The sequence below is a fragment of the Penicillium roqueforti genome (genome assembly GCF_015533775.1).
Source record: "Penicillium roqueforti strain LCP96 04111 chromosome Unknown scaffold_37, whole genome shotgun sequence".
NCBI classification, from domain to species: domain Eukaryota; kingdom Fungi; phylum Ascomycota; class Eurotiomycetes; order Eurotiales; family Aspergillaceae; genus Penicillium; species Penicillium roqueforti.
This window is the reverse complement of record NW_024067601.1, coordinates 38586-62592: the sequence shown is the minus strand read 5'-3', so window position 1 is coordinate 62592 and position 24007 is coordinate 38586. Positions and strand designations below refer to the sequence as shown.

The 24007-nt window shown below is 47.8% G+C and overlaps 9 protein-coding genes across 9 annotated transcripts; 5 read left to right on the top strand and 4 right to left on the bottom strand.

The window, feature by feature from the left end:
- Positions 1 to 147: 147 nt before the first annotated feature.
- On the top strand, positions 148 to 1301 carry LCP9604111_8782 (sugar phosphate isomerase/epimerase family protein; the record flags this gene model as incomplete). Its single annotated transcript, XM_039076963.1, has 3 exons — positions 148 to 504; positions 565 to 1151; positions 1208 to 1301. The coding sequence occupies 3 exons, from the start codon at positions 148 to 150 to the stop codon at positions 1299 to 1301; spliced, it is 1038 nt and encodes a 345-aa protein (XP_038925178.1).
- An 879-nt stretch (positions 1302 to 2180) lies between these two features.
- On the top strand, positions 2181 to 3924 carry LCP9604111_8781 (uncharacterized protein; the record flags this gene model as incomplete). Its single annotated transcript, XM_039076962.1, has 6 exons — positions 2181 to 2332; positions 2395 to 2552; positions 2605 to 3063; positions 3114 to 3237; positions 3296 to 3607; positions 3657 to 3924. The coding sequence occupies 6 exons, from the start codon at positions 2181 to 2183 to the stop codon at positions 3922 to 3924; spliced, it is 1473 nt and encodes a 490-aa protein (XP_038925177.1).
- A 548-nt stretch (positions 3925 to 4472) lies between these two features.
- Positions 4473 to 5468, bottom strand: LCP9604111_8780 (NAD(P)-dependent alcohol dehydrogenase; the record flags this gene model as incomplete). Its single annotated transcript, XM_039076961.1, has 1 exon — positions 4473 to 5468. One exon carries the CDS (start codon positions 5466 to 5468, stop codon positions 4473 to 4475), a length of 996 nt encoding a protein of 331 aa, XP_038925176.1.
- A 729-nt stretch (positions 5469 to 6197) lies between these two features.
- On the top strand, positions 6198 to 8258 carry LCP9604111_8779 (putative MFS transporter; the record flags this gene model as incomplete). The annotated part of the gene is made up of 8 exons (XM_039076959.1): positions 6198 to 6225; positions 6288 to 6321; positions 6379 to 6614; positions 6671 to 6696; positions 6751 to 7036; positions 7087 to 7501; positions 7582 to 8049; positions 8099 to 8258. 8 exons carry the CDS (start codon positions 6198 to 6200, stop codon positions 8256 to 8258), a joined length of 1653 nt encoding a protein of 550 aa, XP_038925175.1.
- Positions 8259 to 9377: 1119 nt separating this feature from the next.
- Positions 9378 to 10796, bottom strand: LCP9604111_8778 (uncharacterized protein; the record flags this gene model as incomplete). The annotated part of the gene is made up of 6 exons (XM_039076958.1): positions 9378 to 9797; positions 9852 to 9965; positions 10021 to 10115; positions 10167 to 10306; positions 10370 to 10596; positions 10659 to 10796. 6 exons carry the CDS (start codon positions 10794 to 10796, stop codon positions 9378 to 9380), a joined length of 1134 nt encoding a protein of 377 aa, XP_038925174.1.
- A 2277-nt stretch (positions 10797 to 13073) lies between these two features.
- LCP9604111_8777 (uncharacterized protein) lies at positions 13074 to 14892 on the top strand (the record flags this gene model as incomplete). Its single annotated transcript, XM_039076957.1, has 2 exons — positions 13074 to 13107; positions 13163 to 14892. 2 exons carry the CDS (start codon positions 13074 to 13076, stop codon positions 14890 to 14892), a joined length of 1764 nt encoding a protein of 587 aa, XP_038925173.1.
- A 188-nt stretch (positions 14893 to 15080) lies between these two features.
- On the bottom strand, positions 15081 to 16521 carry LCP9604111_8776 (uncharacterized protein; the record flags this gene model as incomplete). The annotated part of the gene is made up of 3 exons (XM_039076956.1): positions 15081 to 15632; positions 15691 to 15855; positions 15910 to 16521. 3 exons carry the CDS (start codon positions 16519 to 16521, stop codon positions 15081 to 15083), a joined length of 1329 nt encoding a protein of 442 aa, XP_038925172.1.
- A 1048-nt stretch (positions 16522 to 17569) lies between these two features.
- Positions 17570 to 20077, bottom strand: LCP9604111_8775 (putative C2H2 finger domain protein; the record flags this gene model as incomplete). The annotated part of the gene is made up of 3 exons (XM_039076955.1): positions 17570 to 17698; positions 17754 to 19005; positions 19980 to 20077. 3 exons carry the CDS (start codon positions 20075 to 20077, stop codon positions 17570 to 17572), a joined length of 1479 nt encoding a protein of 492 aa, XP_038925171.1.
- Positions 20078 to 22667: 2590 nt separating this feature from the next.
- Positions 22668 to 23609, top strand: LCP9604111_8774 (dienelactone hydrolase family protein; the record flags this gene model as incomplete). Its single annotated transcript, XM_039076954.1, has 4 exons — positions 22668 to 22696; positions 22765 to 22835; positions 22891 to 22938; positions 23002 to 23609. The coding sequence occupies 4 exons, from the start codon at positions 22668 to 22670 to the stop codon at positions 23607 to 23609; spliced, it is 756 nt and encodes a 251-aa protein (XP_038925170.1).
- Between the last annotated feature and the right edge of the window lie 398 nt (positions 23610 to 24007).

Genomic DNA, 24007 nt, shown 5'->3' with positions numbered 1-24007 from the left:
CTCACTATCCCCGCACTTCGCTCACTCCACCGGCTTCAAATTTGGTCACCGGAATTCCCTCATCTCAGATATCTTTGCATTCTCGCATCAGGACAACTCTTCTATCCCTGTTCGGCCTTCCCTGGTTATTCTGAATTTCCAGACAACATGACATCCATCAAAGTTGCGATTGCTAGTAATTCGCTGGGCAAGTCGACTTCGGGGCATACACTTCTTCATAAACTTGAGACGGCTAAATTGCACGGATTTGATGGAGTGGAGGTTGCGATCGAGTGTCTTGAAGCGCATGCTTCCTCTTTCTCCCAGTCTTCTCGAGCTTCTCGCCTGCGTGCAGCTGCCACTCATGTTGACCAAAAAGCGCAAGATTTATCTTTATCTTTGATTGCGCTCAACCCATTTGGCGCATACGATGGGCTTGTTAACCCTGTCGAAGTTGAGTCTCGCCTAGAGGAGGCTGAGCTCTGGTTTGATCTTTGTCGATTGATGCGAATTCCAATCTTTCAGGTGCGCACTATTGACATTTTGATGGCTCCGTGTCAGACTGACCTTGCTTTTTTACTGTAGATCACATCGTGCCTCTACCCTATCGATCCTGTTAGAATTACGCCGGAGGTAACCACAATCGCCGCGAACATGAAGCGATTGGGTCTCCTTGCCCAAAAATACGGTTTGCTAGTTGGATACGAAGCCCCCGCCTGGGGAACTCACCTCAACACTTGGCAACAAATCCATGAAATCATCAAGCTCGTTGATCTTCCCAACGTTTGTCATTGTCTTGATACCTTCCATATTTCTGCCAAAGAGGCAGGTGATCCATTTAGTGCTGTGGCTCCTATTCGGCCAGGCGGCCTGGCAAATTTACGCCGATCCTTGGAGGAAATGAAACGAACTGTGACGCCAAATCAGATTGCTTATTTTCAGTTAAGCGATGCAATGGTTGCTGACCAGGGCCAGGTGGGCTACCAACGGCGTGATCTCAATCAACCCCCCTATATGACACAATCGCGAAACTGCCGGATCTTTCCCTGCGAAGCGAACCGTGGAGGTGTGCTTCCTGTACTTGAGGTTGCACAAGCGGTGTTTGATCTTGGCTACACGGGATGGGTGTCGATGGAAGTATTTCATACTGATATGTGGAATACGCGCTCCTCGTAAGTGAGATATTCAATGAGAATGACCTTTTCTCTTAACTTTAACTTGTGTATAGAGTACCCGACGACTGGGCTCAAAGAGGAATGGCTTCATGGCGAGAAATATCTTTCCACTGCGGGCTTGATCGGCATACCAACGGGAGGTTGTGAAAATATTGAATGCTATGTAAGATAACAATGTTGGAATCATCAGCACTTGAAACTTAAGTACTACACACAATACTCTCATGTGACAAAAAGCATATTCAAACTATTAATATCTATAGAGGATTAATAACTGTCGACCTTCCCCTTGGTAACTAACTAACTACCGCTTTTGCCCCCACGCCTCCTTCTATCTACCGCGCCCATACCGCCTTATAATTATATACACCGCTTTCGTGGCAAATAGTAATAAGACAGTAGATACCTGCAATTTGTATGTAAGCCTCTAACAAACTCAAGTCACTTTTGTTATATCAACTGCGCCATCAAAAATGCTTCATTAATACCTGGGGCTACGTCCTACAGGAATCAGGTAGAGTACACGACTTTTTCTAATCAACATGCATGTTTTATTACTATGTAAACCAGAAGATGGCAGAATACATGGCAGAAAAAATAAAGCGTGGCAGAAATAGGCAGAATTCTGAGCGATATCCGATCAGGAAGGCGGGGTCGATAGTTATACCAATCCCTATATATTGAATGTCAATATAAGAAATTGTATGTATTTGACGTTTCCAACTTCTAAGCTCTGCTCTTTTTAATTTCTTGTCTAGATTCCGCTACCATCCCTCATCATTGTCTAGCTTTGCTCACATGGAATTATATTCAGCCGTCAACTGTGAATGAGATATCTGTGCGGAGTATGGCCCCGCAGTGGTGTCCACCCGGTCACTTAATTTATTCGCCGGCGCCGAGGCATCTATAAGTGAGTATCAAACTCGAAAATATAACCATTATGTTAAATATTAGTCACTTGCTCTGATGAAGTTTTCAAGAAATAGTTCTTCTTCCGTTTCTAGCCCGACATCAACCATATCCACAATGGAGAGAATTCAAGTCGATGTCCTCGTCTGCGGGGCTGGCATGTCTGGAATGGCATGCGCTGCTTTTGCGGCGGAAGCAGGAGCCAAAGTACTGGTCGTCGAAAAGCAAGGGGATGTTGGTGGTTCGTCAAATTATTCTGCAGGAATGTTGTACGTGATTGAATCAATCTTCAAGCCAAACTAGGTTGTTAATACATACTGTCAACGGACAGCTGGGCTCCACAGACATACAAAAAACTGAGAGACTGGGTCCCAGAAGGAGATCCAGAATTACAAAAGGCCTGGTTAAGCGATTATCTACCGGCTGTACAGTGGATGCGTGAAAATGGGGTGCCAACAGCAGACCGGTTCGACGGCATCATGACAATCGGTAAGGCTAAAAGAAAAAGAATTTAATGAACAGTGACCCTGACACATCATAGGAATTGGATTCCCAATTAAAATCCCACACCTTCATAACCTCCATCGAAAGCGCATTCAGTCTAGCAAGACACGTTCCGATATTTTCACCAACACGTCGGTGGTCAAGTTGATTCAGAAACAGCCCGGGGTTTCAGGGTCGAGCATACTTGGCGCTGTCATTTGCAGGAACTCCCCCAATTCTCCAGCTAAATATTATGAAGTCCGAGCCAAAACGGTGGTTTTGGCTACGGGAGGTTTCCAAGGTTCTCCGGGGATGACATCCCAATACTTGGGACAAGGTGGAGACAACATTTTTGTGCGCTCCAATCGTGGATCGGTGGGCGATGGACTTAAGCTGGCCATCGAATCTGGTGCTGGGACTAGTAGAGGAATGAATACCTACTATGGTCATCTTCTGGCAGCTCCTCTTCGAGCCGAAGACGTGAATCCAAAGGACTATCTTCCACTCGCCCAATACCGTAAGAGCAAGTCCTTGTCAACTCAGCATTTCTCTCTAATCAGTCTACAGAAAGCAAATACTGCCTACTGTTGAACGAGGCAGGTCGGCGATTTGCCGATGAGACCACGGGTGACGAGATCATCAATCAGTATCTCGCCAAGCAGCAAAAGCGCCGCGGGTTTATATTATTCAAGTATGTCCCAGACAGAAAAAATTGGGGCGAAATTCTAACCTATGGCTTACTATTCTAGCGAGAAAACCCGTCTCCAACACTGCGTCACTGCGTTGTTCCCTAATGCAGGGGACATCGATCGTCTGCAGAAAGCCCGCGAACATGGCTGTAATGTTGGAAGTGCGTCGACATTGAGTGGTCTGATAGATGTTCTTCACGCCTGGGGTGTGAACAATGTACAGGCAAGACGGACTATCGAGGATTATGACCAAGTCGTGCGTTTAGGGAACAAGAGCATTTCCCTTGACGCACCTATTGGTCGTGCTTGTTCTCCCCCTGCACCATTGGTAGATGGGGAAGGTCCCTTCTATGCCATGGAGGTCCAGCCGTCGTAGGTTATATCTTACACAGTCCAGTTCCACCTATCTAATTTCCCATAGGATCACATTCACCTACGGCGGTATCGCGATCGATGCGAAAGGGCACGCCTTGACCCCCGATAAATCCAGAATTCCAGGCTTGCTTGTCGCGGGTGTCGATGCTGGCGGCTTCAGTAATCTCGGATACGCCGGGGGTCTTGCACTCGCGTTCGTCACAGGACTATGGGCGGCCCGAGAGGTCGCACGCGACTTGGGGTTGCCTGAGCCTCGCCTACCCCCTCCCGACCTTCGAGACGGGGAGGATAAACCAATCCAAGGGCGTCTTTGAGCTAGTTCCATTGCAGGTTGCATCTAGAAGTTGACCTCGTTGTGATTGCTTTTGATCAAAATAGTATTGTGCAAATCTACAACATACACTAAATATTGTGACGTCGGGTGGCTCAATCCATTTCTATCAAGGTCCTCGCCTTTCAGCCGATGAATATAAGCAACGACCCTCCCATTCTCTGCTTCCGATCCTCTTATGGTAAAAAACTCAGTTCACCATTGATGTCTGGGGCGATCAATAAGTGATTGAACCCTCTCAGTAGGTACGGCTCTGTTGCTTCTCTCTCCCCTCCCCGTCCCCTTGTTTTCTACCCTATCGGAAAGCTTACTTCTCTCACTGAACTCTGACGTGTTTCCAAGACTTTTACTACTTCATCACACATATGGTAACTATACACGAACGCGACCGGGCAACCACTTCATATTCATGGTATATTCAATCATTTGCATATATTCTAACCGCGGCTTTAGATACAGACTTCGCCTCCCAAATTCTTCACTCGGATCAGAAACACCCATTGGGCTTTTCTTTTTCCACATCGGGATATTCTATGGTGCCACCAAAACGCCGCGATAACGCATTTTTCCTTCTTCCAATGTCTTCAGGCTTTGTTTGATACCATCCAACGTCAAGGGGAAGGTCATCTTGACAGGTTTGATGTTGTGGAATGAGGCAAATTCAAGCATATCCCTGTGGACCTGTCTTGAAGCCACGATACCTCCTTGGATCCGAAGGCCATTCACGAGCAGCGGCATATATGGGATTTTGAGATCGTTTGAGTCGACGGACAGAGGAGAAATGACACCACTGGGAGCCATGATACTCAAGTACATTGACCAATCTGGCTGACTGCTAGTCGTCACAATGAGGTTGTCGATAGGAGCTTTGACCTTCAACTCCTTCACACCCTTAGTCGCATAGAATTCGCCGGCTCCCAGCTTGATCGCCTCTTCCTTCTTGCTGTCTGTGCCGGAGAAGACCACGACTTGACAGCCCATCTTTGCAGCGAATTGAATAGCCAGATGTCCCAGGCCGCCTACTCCAACGATACCAACGCGAGCGGTTGGACGAACCTGCGCGACATGGAGGGCGTTGAAAACAGTCGATCCCCCACACATCAATGGTCCCGCATCTTCGTTGCTCATGTTGTCGGGAACCTTGAACAAAAAGGCTTCACGCCACACCGCGTGGGTACCGAAAGACCCTTGATCGAGATCGGCTAGACCGTACATTTTTCGCTTGCTGCACAATGTCTCCCACCCGGTGAGGCATTGCTTGCAAGAACCACAGCAGTCATGCTCATAACCCCAACCCACGCGGTCGCCTTTCGTCAAAGTCTTCGCGTCTGGGCCAGTTGCTTCCACCACACCCGTTCCCTCATGGCCAAGGGCCATGTCGGCTGACTGGTAGTGAGCATCGGTGCCGCACACCCCCGAATGCGTGGTTCGTACTAAGACTTCGTCTCGTTTGAGGTCCTCCAGCTCAGTCTCCGCCTGTTTGATTCCATCCTTGGAGCCCCTGTATACGGTGAATTTGATTGTCATTGTGGGAAATATTGATGCAAGATATTTGAGTTTGCGAAATTGGAATTTATTGATGAAGGAATCAGATGTTTACACTTATCAGCCCACGAGCCTGCTTTATAGGCCAGCCCGTTTAAGTACGTCAGTACCCATATTTCATACCGGAAAGTGAACAAAGCTTGTGTCATCACATATTCAGTCAAGAGAAGCAAAACAAGTTGATACGATTGAGTGGGCCTCCTGAGTCCTGGTCGATGAGATGGGTAGTGATAGGCACTGATAGCAAGGCCCTTTTCCCCTAGACTTCCTTGAATTGAGCTGAAAGCTCGATGCAAAGAGTTCATAGGTCAAAGCTATAAAACTCTCGGCCTCGTTTATGTATCCCGTAGCCTTTCCTGGCTTGGTCAACTTTACAGACTTCGAAGGACTGAAACTTGATGACATCATACAGGTTCAGCGTCACCAACATAGCATATGGTCACGTGGCAGAGCAAACATCCATGGATGCGATTACTTCATGCCCCTCCGGATGCGGAAGATCTTGTAAAATGTTCCTAGATCCTAGCTCGCTCTTCAACAAACAATACTAAACCTCGAAGGAAACCATTCTGGCGGATTTAAGGGAGGACATATAGTATTCGAAAAGCTCTTGAAATCCATAGATTCGAGAGCTTTGATATCCATATCATGGAATATCCTCATTGAGATCCCATTTTGAAGGCATCGGCATCTTCAACTCAGTTATCGATGATGGTACTCCGTGCTACCGTCTGGGCAAGTGATTGACGCTCTTCTCCGATCGTCGCTAATTCTGCCATAATGCAAAGGCGGTAATATAAGGCCACACGCGATATCGGGCATCCCGATTTGGAAGGTACGAAGTCTAAATAACAAATTTTCGCTCGCCTCACACTTTAATTGTTGCATATAGTCATATTCAAAAGACATATAGATTCTTCCCTCTGCAAAGTTCAGGGAAGCCATCTTGGTGGGACAACATGATTCAGGTCCATGGCATAACTAGCGCCGGTGAATCACCCCACGTCTCGTCCGAAAAAGATGCAGCTTTGGCGGTAGTGAGCGAGTTCGCCCAAGAAATTGATCCGGTCGTGGAAAAAAGGGTTCTGCGAAAGATTGATTTGTATTTGATGCCTGCCATGCTTATAGGTTAGTTATACGCTTCATATCCGTGACATGGGAATTGTTGACTAACTCGAACACAGGCTACGGCATGGTGTACTATGACAAGGTGCGATGACTGCGCCGATGGCTTTGTTAGCCAATATATACTTATTTCTCATAGGCTATCTTAGGTAGTGCCACGCTCTTTGGCATGACGACCGACTTGGGATTGCTAGTGAAAGACTATTCCACTTCTCCTCCCTCTGCTGATACTTCACGGCTCAGCTGGGCAACGTCGATCTTTTATTTTGGAATGCTTGCTGGCCTATACCCGATGACATTTATCTTGCAAAGATTTAATACTCGAATTGTTCTTGGTCCAGTTGTCCTGACATGGGCCATTGTCTGTGCCGCCACCGCCGGTGTGACAACCTGGCAAGGGCTTTTTGTTCAACGATTCTTCCTCGGTATGTGACCTTCAATTTCTTTTACTAATCTCTTATCTAATAAACGATAGGCTTTATCGAAAGTGTTATTCCCACGGGCTTCATGACCATAGTCAGCGGGTGGTACACCCAAGAGGAGCAGGCTCTTCGACAGGCATGGTGGTTCTCTGGCACCGGTTGGTTCACTATCATCGGTGGCGCCATGAACTATGGGTTTGGCCAAATCACGGCTGGATCATTGAAAAGATGGCAGTACATCTATATTCTGGCTGGTGCCTTGACCTTTTTGTTTGGCCTCTGGTGTTGCACCATGCCTAATTCTCCGGTTTCTGCCTGGTTCTTAACCCTAGAAGAACGAAGGGTTGCTGTTGAGAGACTACGCAAGGGGCAAACGGGTGTTCGGTGCCAGAAGATCAAATTCGATCAGATCAAAGAGTCTATGATGGACATTAAGATCTATCTAGTGGCTATCATGATGGCAGCAGCGTGAGTTTCGTCTCTCGTTATACCACCCTAATAACAATTAGGCAGCATACATTCCTTGCTGTTAACCTCTCTAAATATAGGTACACTATCAATGGCGCTATCTCGGGCTTTGGGCCGTTGATTGTATCCACCTTCGGCTATGATACGCTTCATTCGATTTTATTCCAGTTTCCCGTCGGCGGCATTTGTGTCATTTTCATTCCTCTTTGTGGTTATATCCCTACTGTTGTCCCTAATACCCGCATACCCTTGCTCATCGTGTGCTGCCTACCTGTTATTGCTGGCTGTGTGATGATTTGGAAATCCCAATGGGGATATCATCCAGTTACTCCAGTTGTTGGTTATGCGCTAACTGGCTTCTTTGGGCCAGTGGTCAGCCTGGTCATCACAATTGGAGCTAGCAACGTCGCCGGAGCGACGAAGAAAACCGTCATGGCAGCAACCGTGTTTGTGGCTTACACTGTCGGCAACATCATCGGGCCGCAGCTTGTGAAAAGCAAGACTAAGTCACAGCATTATCCAGAACTCTGGACTGGGATGATCATCTGGTAAGTCCGTAACTGATTCTTCTTGTTGGACTACTCTAACTAAGTATAGCTACTGTATCACAATTGCTGCCGCAGTCGTGTTGTACTTTGTCCTTCGGCGGGAAAACCAAATTCGGGAATCATTGGAATTGGATGAGGTGCAACGAGACAAGATTGCATTTGACGATCTCACCGACAAGCAGAATCCCTTTTTCCGATATGCTTTATAATGACCCTTCCATCTACGAGATGGAGACTCATCGAAATCGAAGCTAGAATTTCTGGCTGCTCTCTAACACTACATATCTGACACTCATATCACGTGCACATGTCCTGTAGAAGATACCAAAAAAGTCCAAATAACATATTCAAATATACTCAAATACCTTCAGTTGAATTGGAACTGTCCTGAACGTACATAGTTCATCAAGGGTCCCTGGCTTGCTCCATATCCTTTATATTCAATAATAAACGTACGATGTGCCGATATGCGACTCCTTGCGAAAGCAGATAGTAACATAACAACCTACAAACTGGAGGATTAGAGAAGGATTCCAAATATTATGCCACATGTTTTCGATCATCATTGGGCTCGATTTTACTACTATAGAGTTACAGGAATGTTGCAATATTCTAACGCAGGTTCGGTCCAACACTCATGTCTCCAGCATATTTAATCCAACTCGGGCTGTTTCATGATCATACGTGATACCAAATTCCGGGAATTAAATTCGATCTAAGATAGGCTAGGTGTATTCGGGAACCAAAGAGAAAAAGAAAGCACAAGTACCCTTGAAGCACTTTATGACTTGCAGAAAGTGGTAGCCATCGCATCACTTGCACCACTACCTGGCTCCCAAGGCCTCCTATTCGTTCGCTATGTTAGTTAGTCAGTTAGTTTCCTTCATTCTAACTGGTCAACTTCCATGATTATTTCTTCCTTTCACTTCGCCCTGAGCACATATCCTCCTTGCATAGTTCGGTCGGAATCAAATCCCCACCCTTGATGCAAGACTTGACAAGGAGCTTTGCATCTCCTCAGCTGAAATAAAATTGTGTGTAACAAGGTTCACGGATTCGAATCTGTTCGAATTACAGTCCCTCTTACAATTTGATCTAGAAACAGGCTCCGTATTAGTCTGTCGGATTGCGAATTCCTCTGGCGGAACTGAATGTAGTTTGGATACATAAAAAAAGCAAAAAAGAACAAAAAGCCCAGCCGATATTGGGTATAAAAATATGTACAACGGAAAATAAAATAAATGATATAAGACATCCCAACGCTCGAATACCCACAGTACCAACAAAATGAGAGAAATAAGAAGTGTCCAGAAGATTTCATCTTCATGCTATAGCTGGGACTTCTCACTCCTATGAACAATTGTTTCATGAACAACCTTTATTCCACCCTGGCTACTCTGGCTCTGTGACTTCCAGTCGCCGTCGCCTGCGGTGCATGTAGGCGGTTGCTGTCGTGAGGTAGGCAAGATCATTTGCTCGTCGCTGATTGTATTCCATTGAGTGTCTCCGGGAATCGATAGCGGATGGCGGAACTTCTTGCGTTTGGAATACCCGCCGCCAGTGTCGGCATCTGATAGATGGTAGCCAGGGTAACTCTCTGACTCATTCCTTGATGTGATGTACAGACCAGCACGTTTTGTAAATCGTCTTATCAATGGGTATATCATAGGAATATTTCCGATGATGACGGCGACGAAAGTCTCGCGGCAGGCCCAGCTGCCAGCTTGTTGAGCCCCATTTGCGCCAGCCTGGTGAACTGTTAGATTGTGTTATCCCAGCAAGTAACTCTCAATACAACTTACTGTTAAGATGAGAACACAACGCAGAATACCAGCCATCATGACAAAGAGGCCACCACTAAAAAGAACCAAGAGCTCGAGTTTTTCCCGCCATTTTAGTCGGGCTTTAACAAGCATCTTGATGCATGTGTTGTTAGCAACATTAGACACCGATGTTTAGAGCGAGGCTTACCGGTGCTGGAATACTAATTAAATAGAGGTCGGTCGCGACATTGAGTACCACGGTCACATAGATGTCGATCTTGGACACGGCGGGCTGGCAGTAATCTAACGAATAGTCAGAGACACGGTCTCTCAGGATGAGAAGATATGACACACTTCCAGGGTTTGGATATATTTGCCAATTCTTGTCCATTGGATGACATCCGAAGAGAATTGAACAAACCGTTGCAATATAAGTTATGGCAATGAGAACGTAGGCGATATGGATTCGGATTCGCATATTCACTAATCCTGCGCTAAAGGGTAGGATATACGTCAGTGACAAAGGACCGAATAGATGCAATCGAATCAAAACCCACGTCAATCGAGAGTAGAAAATGGCCATGCATGTTTTCAGCAACCATAATAACAGAGTGTATAGTGACCAGCCGGCCACCTGGACCTTAGAGCCGCCCACACGCAGGCGATATTCTTCCGAATTATGCGACAACTCTCTTCGCTCTTCGTCTGTCATCGCATTATTGGCAAGGCCCATGAACCACGCGCCGACCATGTACGCAGCACCGGTTTCTAGCCCATACACCACCTGTACCCCATATTGATTAGCAAGCTGAAAGCAAAGAGAACCCAGGTTCCAATTCAACTCACACATGCCACCAGCATTAGATAATCATCAGCTTGGAACCCTTTTGGGCCAACCATAATCCATCTTGCAGTTGTTCGTAGGCCAATTACGGTAATGGCTACCCCCAACAAGGTGAACGCTTCGGTATTGAACCCATCCATAGTTGACGACTTGCGGTGATTTCTTCGGGCGATATGCCATCAAATTTAAAGAAAAGGACCATTCAACCCAGGGTGTACATTCAGATAAAGGAAGAGAAAGTCAATTGTACCGAGGGGGAAACGAGCGGCAGAAGAAAGTATCCCAATGATCTCCTCTGGCCTCGCTCGTTGTTATTGGAACCAGACCGGATAAAGAAGCAAGCCCACTCGTTAGTCCACTTATCAACACCAACGAATAGAAGAAAAAGCAATGACAGTATCGATCTCAAATATCCGTTGGCCTGCTTACTTATTGTGGCGCCCATTAAACTGAACTGCAAACGCAGTCTAATATGGAAATACTCTCACATGTGAACGGAATTTATGATAGGTCCAGTTTTGTCATGCAAGAGTGGCAGCATGCACAAGTCTCATTGGACAGCGATGGAATATCATTTGGTGCTGGGCCCGGGCTATGGGTCCTAACTGCCGGGGGAAAGTTTTAAGGTTGAAAGCACCGTTTGTTCCACTTCTAGATTACTGGTTTTTGGAAATGTAGATCGGCAGTCAAAAGGTCCACACATCCCCTGAGTCGATATAACTTTCCCTAAGTGGGAATGATCGTAGCAAAGGGCGATTTTTCGATCCAATATGGAGTACCCTGATAGACTTCCTTTGTCTGACCTGAGAGTTTTTTTTTTTTTTTCGGTTACACACGAATACTACTCCGTACGGTCCCGCATGATATCAACTGGGCCAATGTTGAGAAGCAGCAATAAACCGCAATGCGAACGGGGATTTGTTTGGGTTTTCCTGCGATCTATGACATGCAAACAGACCAGCTCAGAGACATACGGAGTAGCGCAGCATAAAGCTTGCGTAGTTTAGCCAATCATATGTATGCCATTAGGGGAAGATGCCATACAATTTTATACCCAGGGCAAATACGGAGTATATATGTATCGATTTCTCTAATCCACATTCTCTTTTGGGTTGGTTTGATTGCTGATCGAGCCGGAGATTGCTCCGAGGATATGTAGGTGCCAGGAGACTTAGGACTAGCGGGCTCTCAGACCAGTCATATATATCCGATCGATGCCGTTCTTTCTATACCGCGTCAAATGAGTCCAGGAGATATCATAAGTACTGAATCAGGCCACGGTTTCCGGCACGGATTATGGCTTGACAGCTTCCATTTATCCACGGAGTAATAACCTTAACCTTGTGCATAATCTCAAACGACATGCTACTGTATGTTTCAAATTGAAATGTATGACATGTTGACGATAGCGGTCTTTTCCGACTTCCAGCGACTTGGTGGGTCCCAAAACGGGCCGTTCGATGTTCATCCGATTCTCAAGCGACAACTATGAGCCTTGTACTCTGTACTCCGTACTCCGTACACTGCTGTATTGTTGTCAAATAATTTGCATGAGATCAATCAATTGAATTGGACTACGACCAGTAGTCGGATTGAGATACCAACCGAAAACGGCAACCTGCATATTGTTGATCCCGGCTTCCACAAAATTGGTAATCCAAACGCCAGCCACGGGGTTTCCACCGTCGAAACTATTTAAAATCACAGTGGAGTTTGGCTTCACCTCGCTACGCACGGAGTACTCCGTACTCCGTAGTTTTCTTATGAAGGCTAGGATACTACCTAAGATTAGAAGAACCGACGATCCCCGTGGGCCTGGCCATGCTTTGACAGACGCTTTGACAGCAGGGCTAAAATAGTCAAACGACGGAGAATCTAAAAGATTCAGTGCTGATTCGAATTCTCCCGAAGAGCCCCTGACACTGAAGGGGTATCGGTACATCTCGGTACGGAGTACAAAGTAGTCAAGTGCATGCCAAGCACTCCGTAGTAGGTAGTCTGTTACCCAGATGGGGCAAGGGGTCTGGGACTAGGTTCACGGGTAGCCATTATAGAATCATCAGCTTAGAATCTCTGGTCCTTTAAATGTCTCAGGCCCTTTTGAACCACGAGCTCTGTCTCAGGAGGTACAAGCCATGCTAAAGTTGGCGGGAACTGACAACGTCGTGGGGTTTTTAAGGTGAGTTAATTTAATAGTCCCACCATTCCATCCTCCCGGGTGTCCTGAACAGCAAGGGCTAAAAATTCAAAACCCAAAAAAAGTACTACTCGACGCTAATACTTTTAGTTATCGCTCATTCCTTCGTTTCCAGTAATTTGGCCGCTCGTCTTGTTTGCTTGTACATAAAGCATCAATCCTGGTCGCGCAATCGGTTTATTTTCTGCCTCTTAAAACGAAAACAAGGGAGTCTTCAACAATGGAGACCGTGGATCTTGTTGTGGTAGGCGCAGGTAAGTTGAATCTTCACTGTCGCATACTATTTCGCTGACAAGCATTGGCCAATAGGTTGGAGTGGGCTCTCCGCCGTCAAGACCTACCGCGAGGTCAATCCCGGCCACAATGTGCTCTTGTTGGAAACTGCCAGCTCTATTGGCGGGGTGTGGGCCAAACACCGTTTGTACAAAGGCCTCAAGTCGAACAATATGCTTGGCACGTATGAGTATAGCGACTTCCCAATGGACGAAGCGACTTTTGGCATCAAGCCTGGACAGCATATTCCGGGCCATGTAATTCAAAAATACATGGAAGCATATGTACAACATTTTAACTTTGCCGATTGTATTCGACTGGAACACCACGTGGAAAGCGCGCGACACAAGTTGGACGGAACGTGGCAGTTAAGCGTGTCGCACGGAGCAGATACAACAATAATCGATACCAAGAAGATGATCGTGGCCACCGGCATCACGTCACAGGCATACATGCCTACGTTCGAAGGCCAGGAGTCTTTCGGTGCGCCGCTTTTCCACTGTCGCGATCTGCTGCAGTATCAAGATGCAGTTCTGAAATCTGGAGAGCGCGCAACCGTTTTTGGCGGAACCAAGTCGGCCTGGGATGCGGCCTACGCTTGCGCAACGGCAGGTATGAAAGTAGACTGGATCATTCGCGAATCCGGTCATGGACCTATCTGGATGGCGCCTCCCTACGTGACGCCCCTGAAAAAATGGCTGGAAAAGCTTGTCACAACACGCCTGCTGACCTGGTTCAGTCCCTGTATTTGGGGAGAGGCTGACGGGTATGATGGGATTCGCAGCTTTTTGCATGGTACCTGGCTGGGTCGTAAGATTGTGGACGCGTTCTGGGCTATTCTGGCCGATGATGTCGTGCAGTTGAACGAGTACGACAAGCACCCGGAGACGAAGAAGCTGAAGCCTTGGGTGAGCCCATTCTGGATTGCTTCCTCGCTCAGCATTCTGAACTACCCTACCAATTTCTTTGATTTGGTCAAGGATGGCACTATCAAGGTGCACATCGCTGATCTCGAGCGTCTCTCGGATCACACTGTTCACCTGTCATCGGGCGATGCGCTGTCATCTTCGGCGCTGATATGCTCGACAGGCTGGCGTTGCACTCCAAACCTCAAGTTTCTACCGGAAGGCATTGACCGCGAGTTGGGATTCCCTTGGAGTGTGGATCCGCTGAACGAAAAGCTGTTGAAAGCGGCGGATGAAGAGATTTTGCGCCGGTTCCCCCGACTTCGCGATCAACCAAAGCCGAACCCGAACTACACGCCGTTAGACGCGCAGTCCGAAGCGGCTGTGCCGCACCCCTTCCGGATGGCGAAGTTCATGGTCCCACTTTCGCTGGTAAAGGAACGCTCTCTGGCGTTCATGGGTATCACGATGACTATCAACACAACTCTGATTGCTCAGACTCAGGCACTGTGGATCTCAGCCTATTTCAAAGGCGATCTGACCCCAGCTACACACGAACGCTGCCCACTCGCTGTGCGTGCTACGTCTGACCTCAAGACGGAAGACACTTCAGAAATCGACCTTGCCTGGGAGACAGCTCTGTTTACTGAATTTGGCAAATATCGCTACCCGGGAGGATTCGGGCGACGGAACCCTGACTTCGTGTTTGATGCGATCCCATATATTGATCTGATGCTGGGAGAACTGGGTCTGTCACCACAACGCAAGCACGGCTTGTTGGCCCGGTGCCTCCAGCCATATGGTCCTGAAGATTACCGGGGTCTGGTCGAAGAGTGGAAAGCTAAGCAAAGAATCCAGTAATGTTGCGGGTGTCGTGATTCATTTATTTCATTCATTTCATGTTGTCTGATGTGTACTAGTTTGTTCCCCTTTTCCCCTTCGCGTGTCGCAAGTGTCTCCAAGACACTCCCGGTTCTTTCTTTTACATAAGATTCAAGACAATAGAATGATGTTTTCTATACTATGTGTGAGTATGTTATATGAACATGTTATAATATTCTTTGATAATGCTCATTTTCGGCATCATCCACCATGACAAATTGCTCCAAAACCGCAACACCAACGAGACATGAAGATGAAGATGATCGTACATCACGTTCCTTCGGGTCACCACCTCCGGCCCCCATTGGACGCTGGCTTTCAGACTCAATTACCTCCCCAACCATGTCTCCCGTCCATCTCATATAATCTTTCCCATTCCCCGCGACCACCATTCTTACTGAGACATTAATTTCCAACTGACCATTTCCCTCTCCCAGATCATATTTCAGTCGGAATCCTTCCGGTATATCACCTATCCGAGGCGGATATCGCCCACCAGTAGTCTCCGGACTACCCATCGGTCTCACGGTGAGAATAGCGGGGTCACAGGCGGATATAAGCAGCTCCCCATCTTTGGCAATGTAGCTGCTCACATAAGTGGCGTTGCTTGGGTCATTCATGGCGAGATAACTGAACCATACGATCGAATATGGACCTAGACGGCCGTGACCCCAGTACCAGCTCTGGACAGAGTCTGTAAAAGGTTGATCAGACCAATTCTGTAACTTGATCAGCCGAAGTTTCACAATTTTTCCACCAGGCGGCAAAATCACTTACTTTGTCATGGTACCCAGGCCCTCGGAACTTCAGCGTCGACCCATGGATCTGCATGTCGACCTCACCCATGGCGTCGGGTATGAGATTGATCCATCCGATATGAGGTGCAATCTCAATAACAGTCTGGCCCTCTTGAATTCCACAGGGCAGATTATACGGTGCTCGCTTTTTGGCAAATTTAGCAAGCTGTCTGTTCCTGCGATTCGAGTCACTACATACCGAAGTCAAGGTAAACCGCCCTTCGACCTGAAGCTTCTCCGACGCGACAATAATCTCATACTGCGATAGATTCTCTGTGAGAGCAGCCCAGCTAAATCCCGTCGAGGCCCACTCGCCAGAGCTATTGGTGCCCGCGCCGTCGACGCCAGTCACGGTCGCCACGGTCGCCGGGACAGAATCGGCAAAGACGGTGCCGTTGGCGAACGAAGCCCATAACCAAACATTGAGCACGGAGGTCTCATTTGCATCGAGGAATGGAAACCCTTCCGCGGATGAGGAGAAGAATGTGACGACTAGGGACTCATCGGGGTTGGTCTCCGAGACGGCATCGAAATACCACCATTCGAACACGGTGCCATTGATTGAATCTATCTGGGGTGCATCTAACCTGGAAATTGATTCTTTATCAAGAGTGGTCTCTGGCGTAGGAATGTCAAACCGAGCCTTGCTAGTTCCATTTTGTACAGTGCTGGGGATATGGTAGGTCCCGCTGCGAGAGTCCCTGCCAGCACGGAGGAGATATGGCAAATGTCTCTCGTTGACCCTATGCTGACTAGGGAATGCTGGTGTCTGTTGTGCTAGAAGAGCACATATCAAGAGCAGTGGAAGCATGATGGAATACACCTAGGGAAGAATGCTTGATGATGGATCTCAACTGAGAAAGAATTTAGTCTACCCACTATCAATTGGGGGCGGATGGGAAAAGAGAGAAACGAGGTGAAATATCTCACTTGCATAAGGTGCCAGGATGCAGCAGAGCTGATCCCCATGTGGGCTTCGCCATATATAGCAAAAAGGGGAAAGCAGCGGGATCCTGGGGGAATCGATTCAAAAAGTATAATTTCAATTTCCATCCCAGGTCAAAGAGAGATGGCGATCCTTTACTGGTACGGAGAATCCTTCTATCGTTCCTTGGTTTCGTGATGGCCCAACACAATGATGTCTATTTTAGTTTACAATGGGGATCTATACCCTTTTCCCCGAAGACACAAAAATAGGAGGTCACAAGATCCATTCAGTAGATACAAATCCATCTTAGACAGATTCACTCATACGCGTTGTCTAATTAGAATGAGACAGCCACGTAGCTACCTAGTGAGTGGCTGAGAGAAATCAGCATAGATCTAACGAACTTCCTTATTTCAAGGATCAATAGGAAATAGATAGCCAATGATGATTGACAAAACCAGGGTTTGAAAGCTGTTTTATTAAATAAATTAAGACGATTAATATACTTCGATTGGAATTCCTCGGGATATCTTCCATCTCATAATTGACGCAGGGGTGTTTATATACCGACATTGCCCATCCCATTAACATTTCGCTTAATCGCTTTAAATCACAGAGAAGCAGGATAGATACACACGTCACACATGAGTCTGATAAGCACATATAGTAAACATAAATCCGGATAGGGGAAAAAAAGGGATAAAAAAAAAAGTTCAGACCTTCCCATGATGCCCAAATCACAAACCCTTCGCCGAAGCTCGAAATAAAAGAAAAAAAAAACACAAATCAAAGTCAAATCCGGTAAGAACCCCGACTCCCAATGCCTTGGTAGATACATACATGTCTTCAAACATCACCCCCATAAGATATGCATATAGGGAGAGTTCACAGCAAGGACGAAAGTGTCACAGGCGGGAAGACTGGAACACGTTCAACCTCGTCCATTAAGGAGGGGACTGCCGTCTTCACTCCGCCCTTCACCCTTTATATCGGCCCCGGTTTGGTTGCTATTCGCATCCGAGTCGCCGTCCTTTCCGCAGCCTTTCACAAGAATATGTCGCTGTCGGCAAAAGTCAGTATGTGGGAATTGTCATATGAGACTGCAGATGACATACCTTAAGAGCATCCTTGCGCGAGAAGCTTTTGTCACAATGCGAGCAAGGGAAAGGCTTCACGGCCAAATGAATACGTTTATGGCGCTTCAGATCGTGATTACGGTTGAAACTCTGGGGGCACTGGTCGCATTTGAACGGTCGATCTGCCGCGGGGGCTGCCATGCCGTGCGGTGGTGGATGGCCCCCATATAGATGTTGAGAGCTGGCGACATGGCCACTGTTGAATCCTGGTAGAAGCCCGGTTTGCATTCCGCCCATCATCGACATGGGCCCACCGGGGCTGTGCACGTTGGTCATGACGGGACCGTTCATCGCCGGGAGAGAATAGGAGGGCCATGGCTGGCGGGGATATCCTAAGGGCGGTTGCCCGGCTGATGGACTGTGAACAGGCATTCGTCCTGGTGGGTGGATGCCAAGCCCGGTGGGGCCATACATGGGAGAGAAGCCGGCCTGGTGAGGACTGTGCATAGGAGGAGAAACGGCATACATATGCTGGTGTTTGGGGGCATATGGATCGTTGGATTGCAGTGGAGCGGGGGATGTAGCGGGTCCCGCATGGTACATGGTCATGGCAGGTTGTGACACGGAGGGAGGCATGGTTGACGGGGCGGGTAAAGCTTGGTAAGATAATGTCGGCCCTTCATATGGGTGCGGCAACCCATCCGTCGTCGGCGGCGATATTACCGATGAGCGCTGCATACCGGACGACGGCGAGAAGGAACTTCGAGCCGAGTATGGATTTACCCCGGATCCCCAGGACTGTCCGTATGGATTGGCGGCTGACCAATATGCCGGCGGCAGCTCGGAGGACGCGCCTGTGGAAGGAGCCAATGGCTGGGGTGTGGCGTGTTCCCCTGCTTGAATTGTGGCGGGTGGCGTTAGTAAGTTCCCCACGCTCACATTCACTGGCGCGTGGGAGACTGGGGGATGGGTAGGATGTCCGTACTTGGGTGCTGCCGCGCCAGCACCCAACGTGAACGGGGGAGGTGGGAGCTCAAAGCTGGGTAATGTTGGGGCTGCAGGACGACGAATGTTCAACGGCGGGGCTGACAGCGCGTCTAACGCTGGCCCCATTCCCGCCGGCGCTGCTAGAGTCGCCAGATTGGCGGATGGGTCCCTCACTGGTACGTAGAATTCGGGGTCGTTGATATTGGAGAGCTGGCCGAAAGAAGATCCGTTCAACGCCCAATCTCGATCGCCAGGTACGGCCCCAGAAGGGCTGGTAGAATCCAGGAGGGGCGATCGTCGATCGCTGGGGCTCGCGATCGGTATATGGAAGAGAGTCGAGGGACTCCGGTTCTCCAAGAAATAGGGGAATTTCCGGAGGGACTAGAGAACTCTCGAAATAAAGTGACAATGGTAATAAAAGAAATCCGAAAAAAGACACGGGAGGTGAGATTGTCACGGTCGACGAAAGCGCGTGTAGTACATGGTCTCGGGGGGGAGAAATGAGTGAAAGTCGAAACACTAAGAAAGTGAAGCTGAGAGGAAGAGAGATGTGGGGGGGGGGAGGTGGGCAAAGGACCGTGGCGTTGGAGGCGATAGCAAGCGCGGGGGAAGTGTTATACTAATAAGAGATGTCAGGAGTTGCCTAGGTATAATTAACAGAAGAAGCACAAAAGTAAATAAGATGGATTTTTCTCTTTGGGGAATGGAGTCGACGCGGGTCTAGCCAGGTGGCCACCGTGGGGAAAGGAATGGGATAATGAAAACAGTCGTATATATTGTATATTAAATAGAAAAGCACGGGAAAAAAAAGGGCGAAAAAGGCGAGCAGAGGGGTGTCAGCAGAACGTGGTTGACAGCTAACTAACTACCGGTTGGCTTCCAGGGCTGTTCCGGATTGTCGACTGGAATTTATATTATTTGTCTTGATATATACAATCCAGGGATTTGGTTTCTTCGTGCCTACTTTCTGTTATCAACTTCAGAACAAGATAGCCCACAATATATGTATACTACCTATTTGATAGCTGAAAACCCAAAAAGACCCTTCTTCCTCGAGGGAAATCCCTTGCGTCCGACTGATCGCGTGAAAATAAATGCGCTAGTGTAGGGACTCCGGAGAGAATCTGTGCTAGCAAAAGAGTGGATCCGGCTGAGAGAAAGAAATTTATTTCGTTTGGGAAAAGAAAAAGGGAAAAAGGGAAAAAGAAATGGGATCCATACTTTTCTACTATCACGGTAAGATTCCCATCCAATAAGGAGACCAACATGTCAACGCACGGACAAGACCGGAATGGCCAGAATACGAGAAGCCCATAGAGAAGGCAGAGGCAAGCGAGCTTGTCTTGCCGGTCATTCGTTGGAAAAAAAAAACACATGATCGCGCAATTCAGTTAAGCTGCTTTTTCATATTTGTCTTTTTGTTTGAGCATCCCTGTTATAATATACAGCCTACTCGGACCAGAGGTATATTGGAGACCAAACCGCCGTACCTAGGTATGGTCTATGTTGTCTATCTCTGGTCTGCGGATTATGGTCAGCTGCACTTCTTTTTTTTGCCCTTTCAGCCCCCAATAGCCAAACTAAAAGCTCGATTTGATTGGTCCCCGGAGTTCACCGGCCGTGGTAGCTTCTTTCGTTTCCCTCGTTTTGGCTTTTTCGCTCTTTTTACTTTGGTTCGGGCCTTAAAGGTCACCTCAACTCTCCCGACCTCTTTCCGAAAGCCAATCGCCTCCAGCATCCACTCCCTCGGGTTTCCCTCGCCCATAGATCTATATAGATACTAGTAGTGCTTGGGTGGCGGAACGCCAAATGAAACGGGTCTCGGCTCCACGCGAGAACCTCGCTTCAGTCTCCCGACAGAACATGTCTTATCCTCCAATCAACCGACAGAGTCATCTCTTTCGCTGCCTTCTGCACGGACGTGGCAGATGCTTATGTAGGGGGAAAAGGGGGGACATGCCCTGTCGATCGATATCTATCACCGTAGCCATACGTACTCTGAATCTACATAACTAGACAAGACATCAAACTTGACAGAGCTGATCTGCCGTAAACAAATCATAACGTGGTCAGATTCCGAAGACGTTGTAGATATGTCCCGAATACTCCGCAGGGGCCGGTGGTTCCATCTATGCATAGCTGGTTCCTTGGCACAGCTTAGACATGTCCATTGGCACATGGAATTTCATATTGCGATCCGGTCCGCATTTCCCCCGTATTCGGTAGCGAGCTCGGTGCTCTCAAAAAGAAAAGAAGAAAAAGAAAAAGAAAAGGGGGGCAAGTCTTAGACACGCGGCGGAGTCACATTCTTGGGAACTGCATACCTCCGCCTAGGTATGTCTAGCCGACGACAGACACAGCATTTCTCCATTATTGTACATTCTACACAATCCATGCAATATACTGACGTTTGTTAGACAATCCCGATTTATCTTCGATTCAAAAATAAAGTCCACCGCGTCTGTAGCCGCACGTCGCCTGCCCGAAAAGGTTGATATCAGCGACGATCGGTTGATCATCAACAACCTGTGGCCCCATCGTATGCTGGTTCCCGGTTGATCGGCCTCGCACTGCCTTTTCTCGGTTTGGAAGTGCAATCCCTGGAGCTATGGTTCGCAGCCGATTAGTCGATCCTCTCATGCAAGGCGGCTCCTACAGTCCAGATGCCTCTCCCGATGTGACAGCACGCAAGGATCCACCTGGCTGGTTTTGAACGCCTTAGTGTCGCCTGCATTCGGCTCTTGCCGGCGTGGCTTCGGAGAGGCTCACGGTTGGCGTTCACGATCGTCCCCGGGAATGGCGTTTCGTGGAAGGTTGACTATTCTTCTCGCCCGGGAGATCTGCGACCATGAGTCTTCCTGCAGGGCTGATGGGTACAATATCCCGGCCTCGGTGGATTTGAGGGCTCACATTTTACGGTGTTTCCAAATATATCGACTATACGGAGTAATGTGCTGATATATAGGTCTCAACCTCAACAAAGCTAATAGAGCACTGGTCTCTCCTTCTGTTTCAAGGGCTAGGATCACTGCTTCCCAATCAGAGGCTAAGCTAGAGCCTCCCTGTCTCAGCAAAAAAAAAATTCTATGCTTTTTTTTTGCTTTTTATCTCTCTGTGGGAACAGCCTCACGAGCATTTTTCGGTCGCTGTAAAATCTTTCCTTGCCGCAGATCTGCTTGCATTGTGTTGCCTTGGGTGTGATAATTAACAAGAGACGTTAATTTTCGCATCGTGTTGCTCTATTGATCATAAACTTGACCGATTCGATTCGCTGACCTTATATTAGTCTCTCATGGACCTCATAAAGCTAGATTTCCGGTATGACAGTCTCCGCGGTGAAACCCTTGAGTGGTCTCATTAAGACCTGGTGACGTTTGTGATACTTGTAAGTTGTTCCCTTTGGTTGACTGCAAGAAATAAGAGTTTTTCGCTACACAGGCCCACTCAGTACCCCAGCTTTTCGAGCATGTTATCTAACTGGAAATGTGTAACTTAAATCTCATTGTCAATCATTTGTGCTACTTGTCTTCGGTGTTGTATATAAATGACATAGAAGCGTCGGCCATGGTCCCCATATATATTTCCATAGGTCGATTACCCGATCGCATAAGAGACCGACCAAACAGACCAGATGGATCAATCTCGGGAATTAAGCCAGGAAAAGAGAAAAATATAGAAGACAATCTAAATAGCCTTGGGATGTTCTAATTGCATCGGGCTTTGAATTGCCGAGTGTTGCTCCGATGACGTCGAACGGCGGGGTACAACAACCTGGAGTTTCATTCCTACATTCACAGGGTTACTTTCTTCAACTTCGCTTTTAAATCAAAAGCCAATTACTCGTATGTTCGTTTCTCGTCCAAATCACCCCAAATGAAATACAGGCCATTTCTGACCTTCCAAAGACCATTGCTTGCAACTAAACACCGCTTTAACACACCTCCCTTCCATTGTTTCTCTACAAATATGTCTGGAATCAGCAAAGCATGTTGCTCGTTCGTGATCCCCATAACCATTGCACTCTGTGATGCCCCAATTTCGCGCTGACTATCACCGTGCACAGAATCCCTCCTATTGTATCCAAGGGCTACCAGGCCAAAGGAGAATATAAAACCATCAACGGCCTGAAGACCTGTTGGTTCTTGCTTTCGCCGACCTCTTACGATTGAGCTAATGAAATTACTTTCAGATGTCACCGGCCCAGAATCGGCCACCAAGGCTATCCTGGTCATATATGGTAAGCCACTCCCCACAAGAATTTCAACCAGGCCATTAACTGACACAATTGTGTGATCTGCAGACATCTTCGGTTTCTTCGACCAGACCATCCAGGGTGCCGACATCCTCGCCAATTCGACCGACCAAAAATATCGCGTTTTCATTCCCGACTTTTTCGAGGGTAGCCCCGCCGACATCTCGTGGTATCCCCCCACCACCCAGGAACACAAGGAGAAGCTTGGACACTTCTTCTCAACCAAGGCTGCCCCACCCCAAACACTCTCCAAGATCCCCAATGTCGTCGCCGAAGGCAACAAGCTAGCGCCTGGCGGCAAATTCAGCTCCTGGTCGATCCTGGGTTTCTGTTGGGGCGGCAAGATCGCCTGTCTGTCCTCCGGCGCTGATAACAAGCTATTCAAGACGGTCGCGCAGTGCCACCCGGCCATGGTCGACCCCAACGATGCAAAGGCCGTGAACATCCCCATGGTATTCCTGGCCTCGAAAGACGAGCCCGCCCAAGACGTCAAGGACTTTGAGGCAAACTTGAAGGTCCCCAAGTACGTCGAGACTTTCCCAACTCAGATCCATGGCTGGATGGCTGCCCGATCGGACCTGGAGAACCCCGAGGTGCGCAAGGAATACGAGCGCGGATATAAGACTGTTCTCGAATTCTTCCACCAGCACGCGTAAACAACAGAAAAAAGGGCATAGTTGACTCTGGGGAGTTCCTTACCGCGGAGGTTTGATGGTGGTATGCGAACTAGATTTGAATGGAGAATGATGTCTTATGACAAACCAAATTACCTTCCTATGCACAGGTACACATAGCGTCCTTCTAGTGTATGCACAACAAGCATAAGCCGTATAACTTTGACAAAATACTATTATTAAAAAGCTAACCTTGAAACAAATCTCGATGACTCATGTTTGAAGATACATAAGGTGTAAATAAATTACTTGGGTATAACGACATGTAGCCGAGCATATGTAATTTAACTAGTTCGAACATAACTATGTACGTATACATTTGATATCGCATACGGAGTACGTCCGGAGTACCTAAGTAAGATATGTGCATATGTATAACT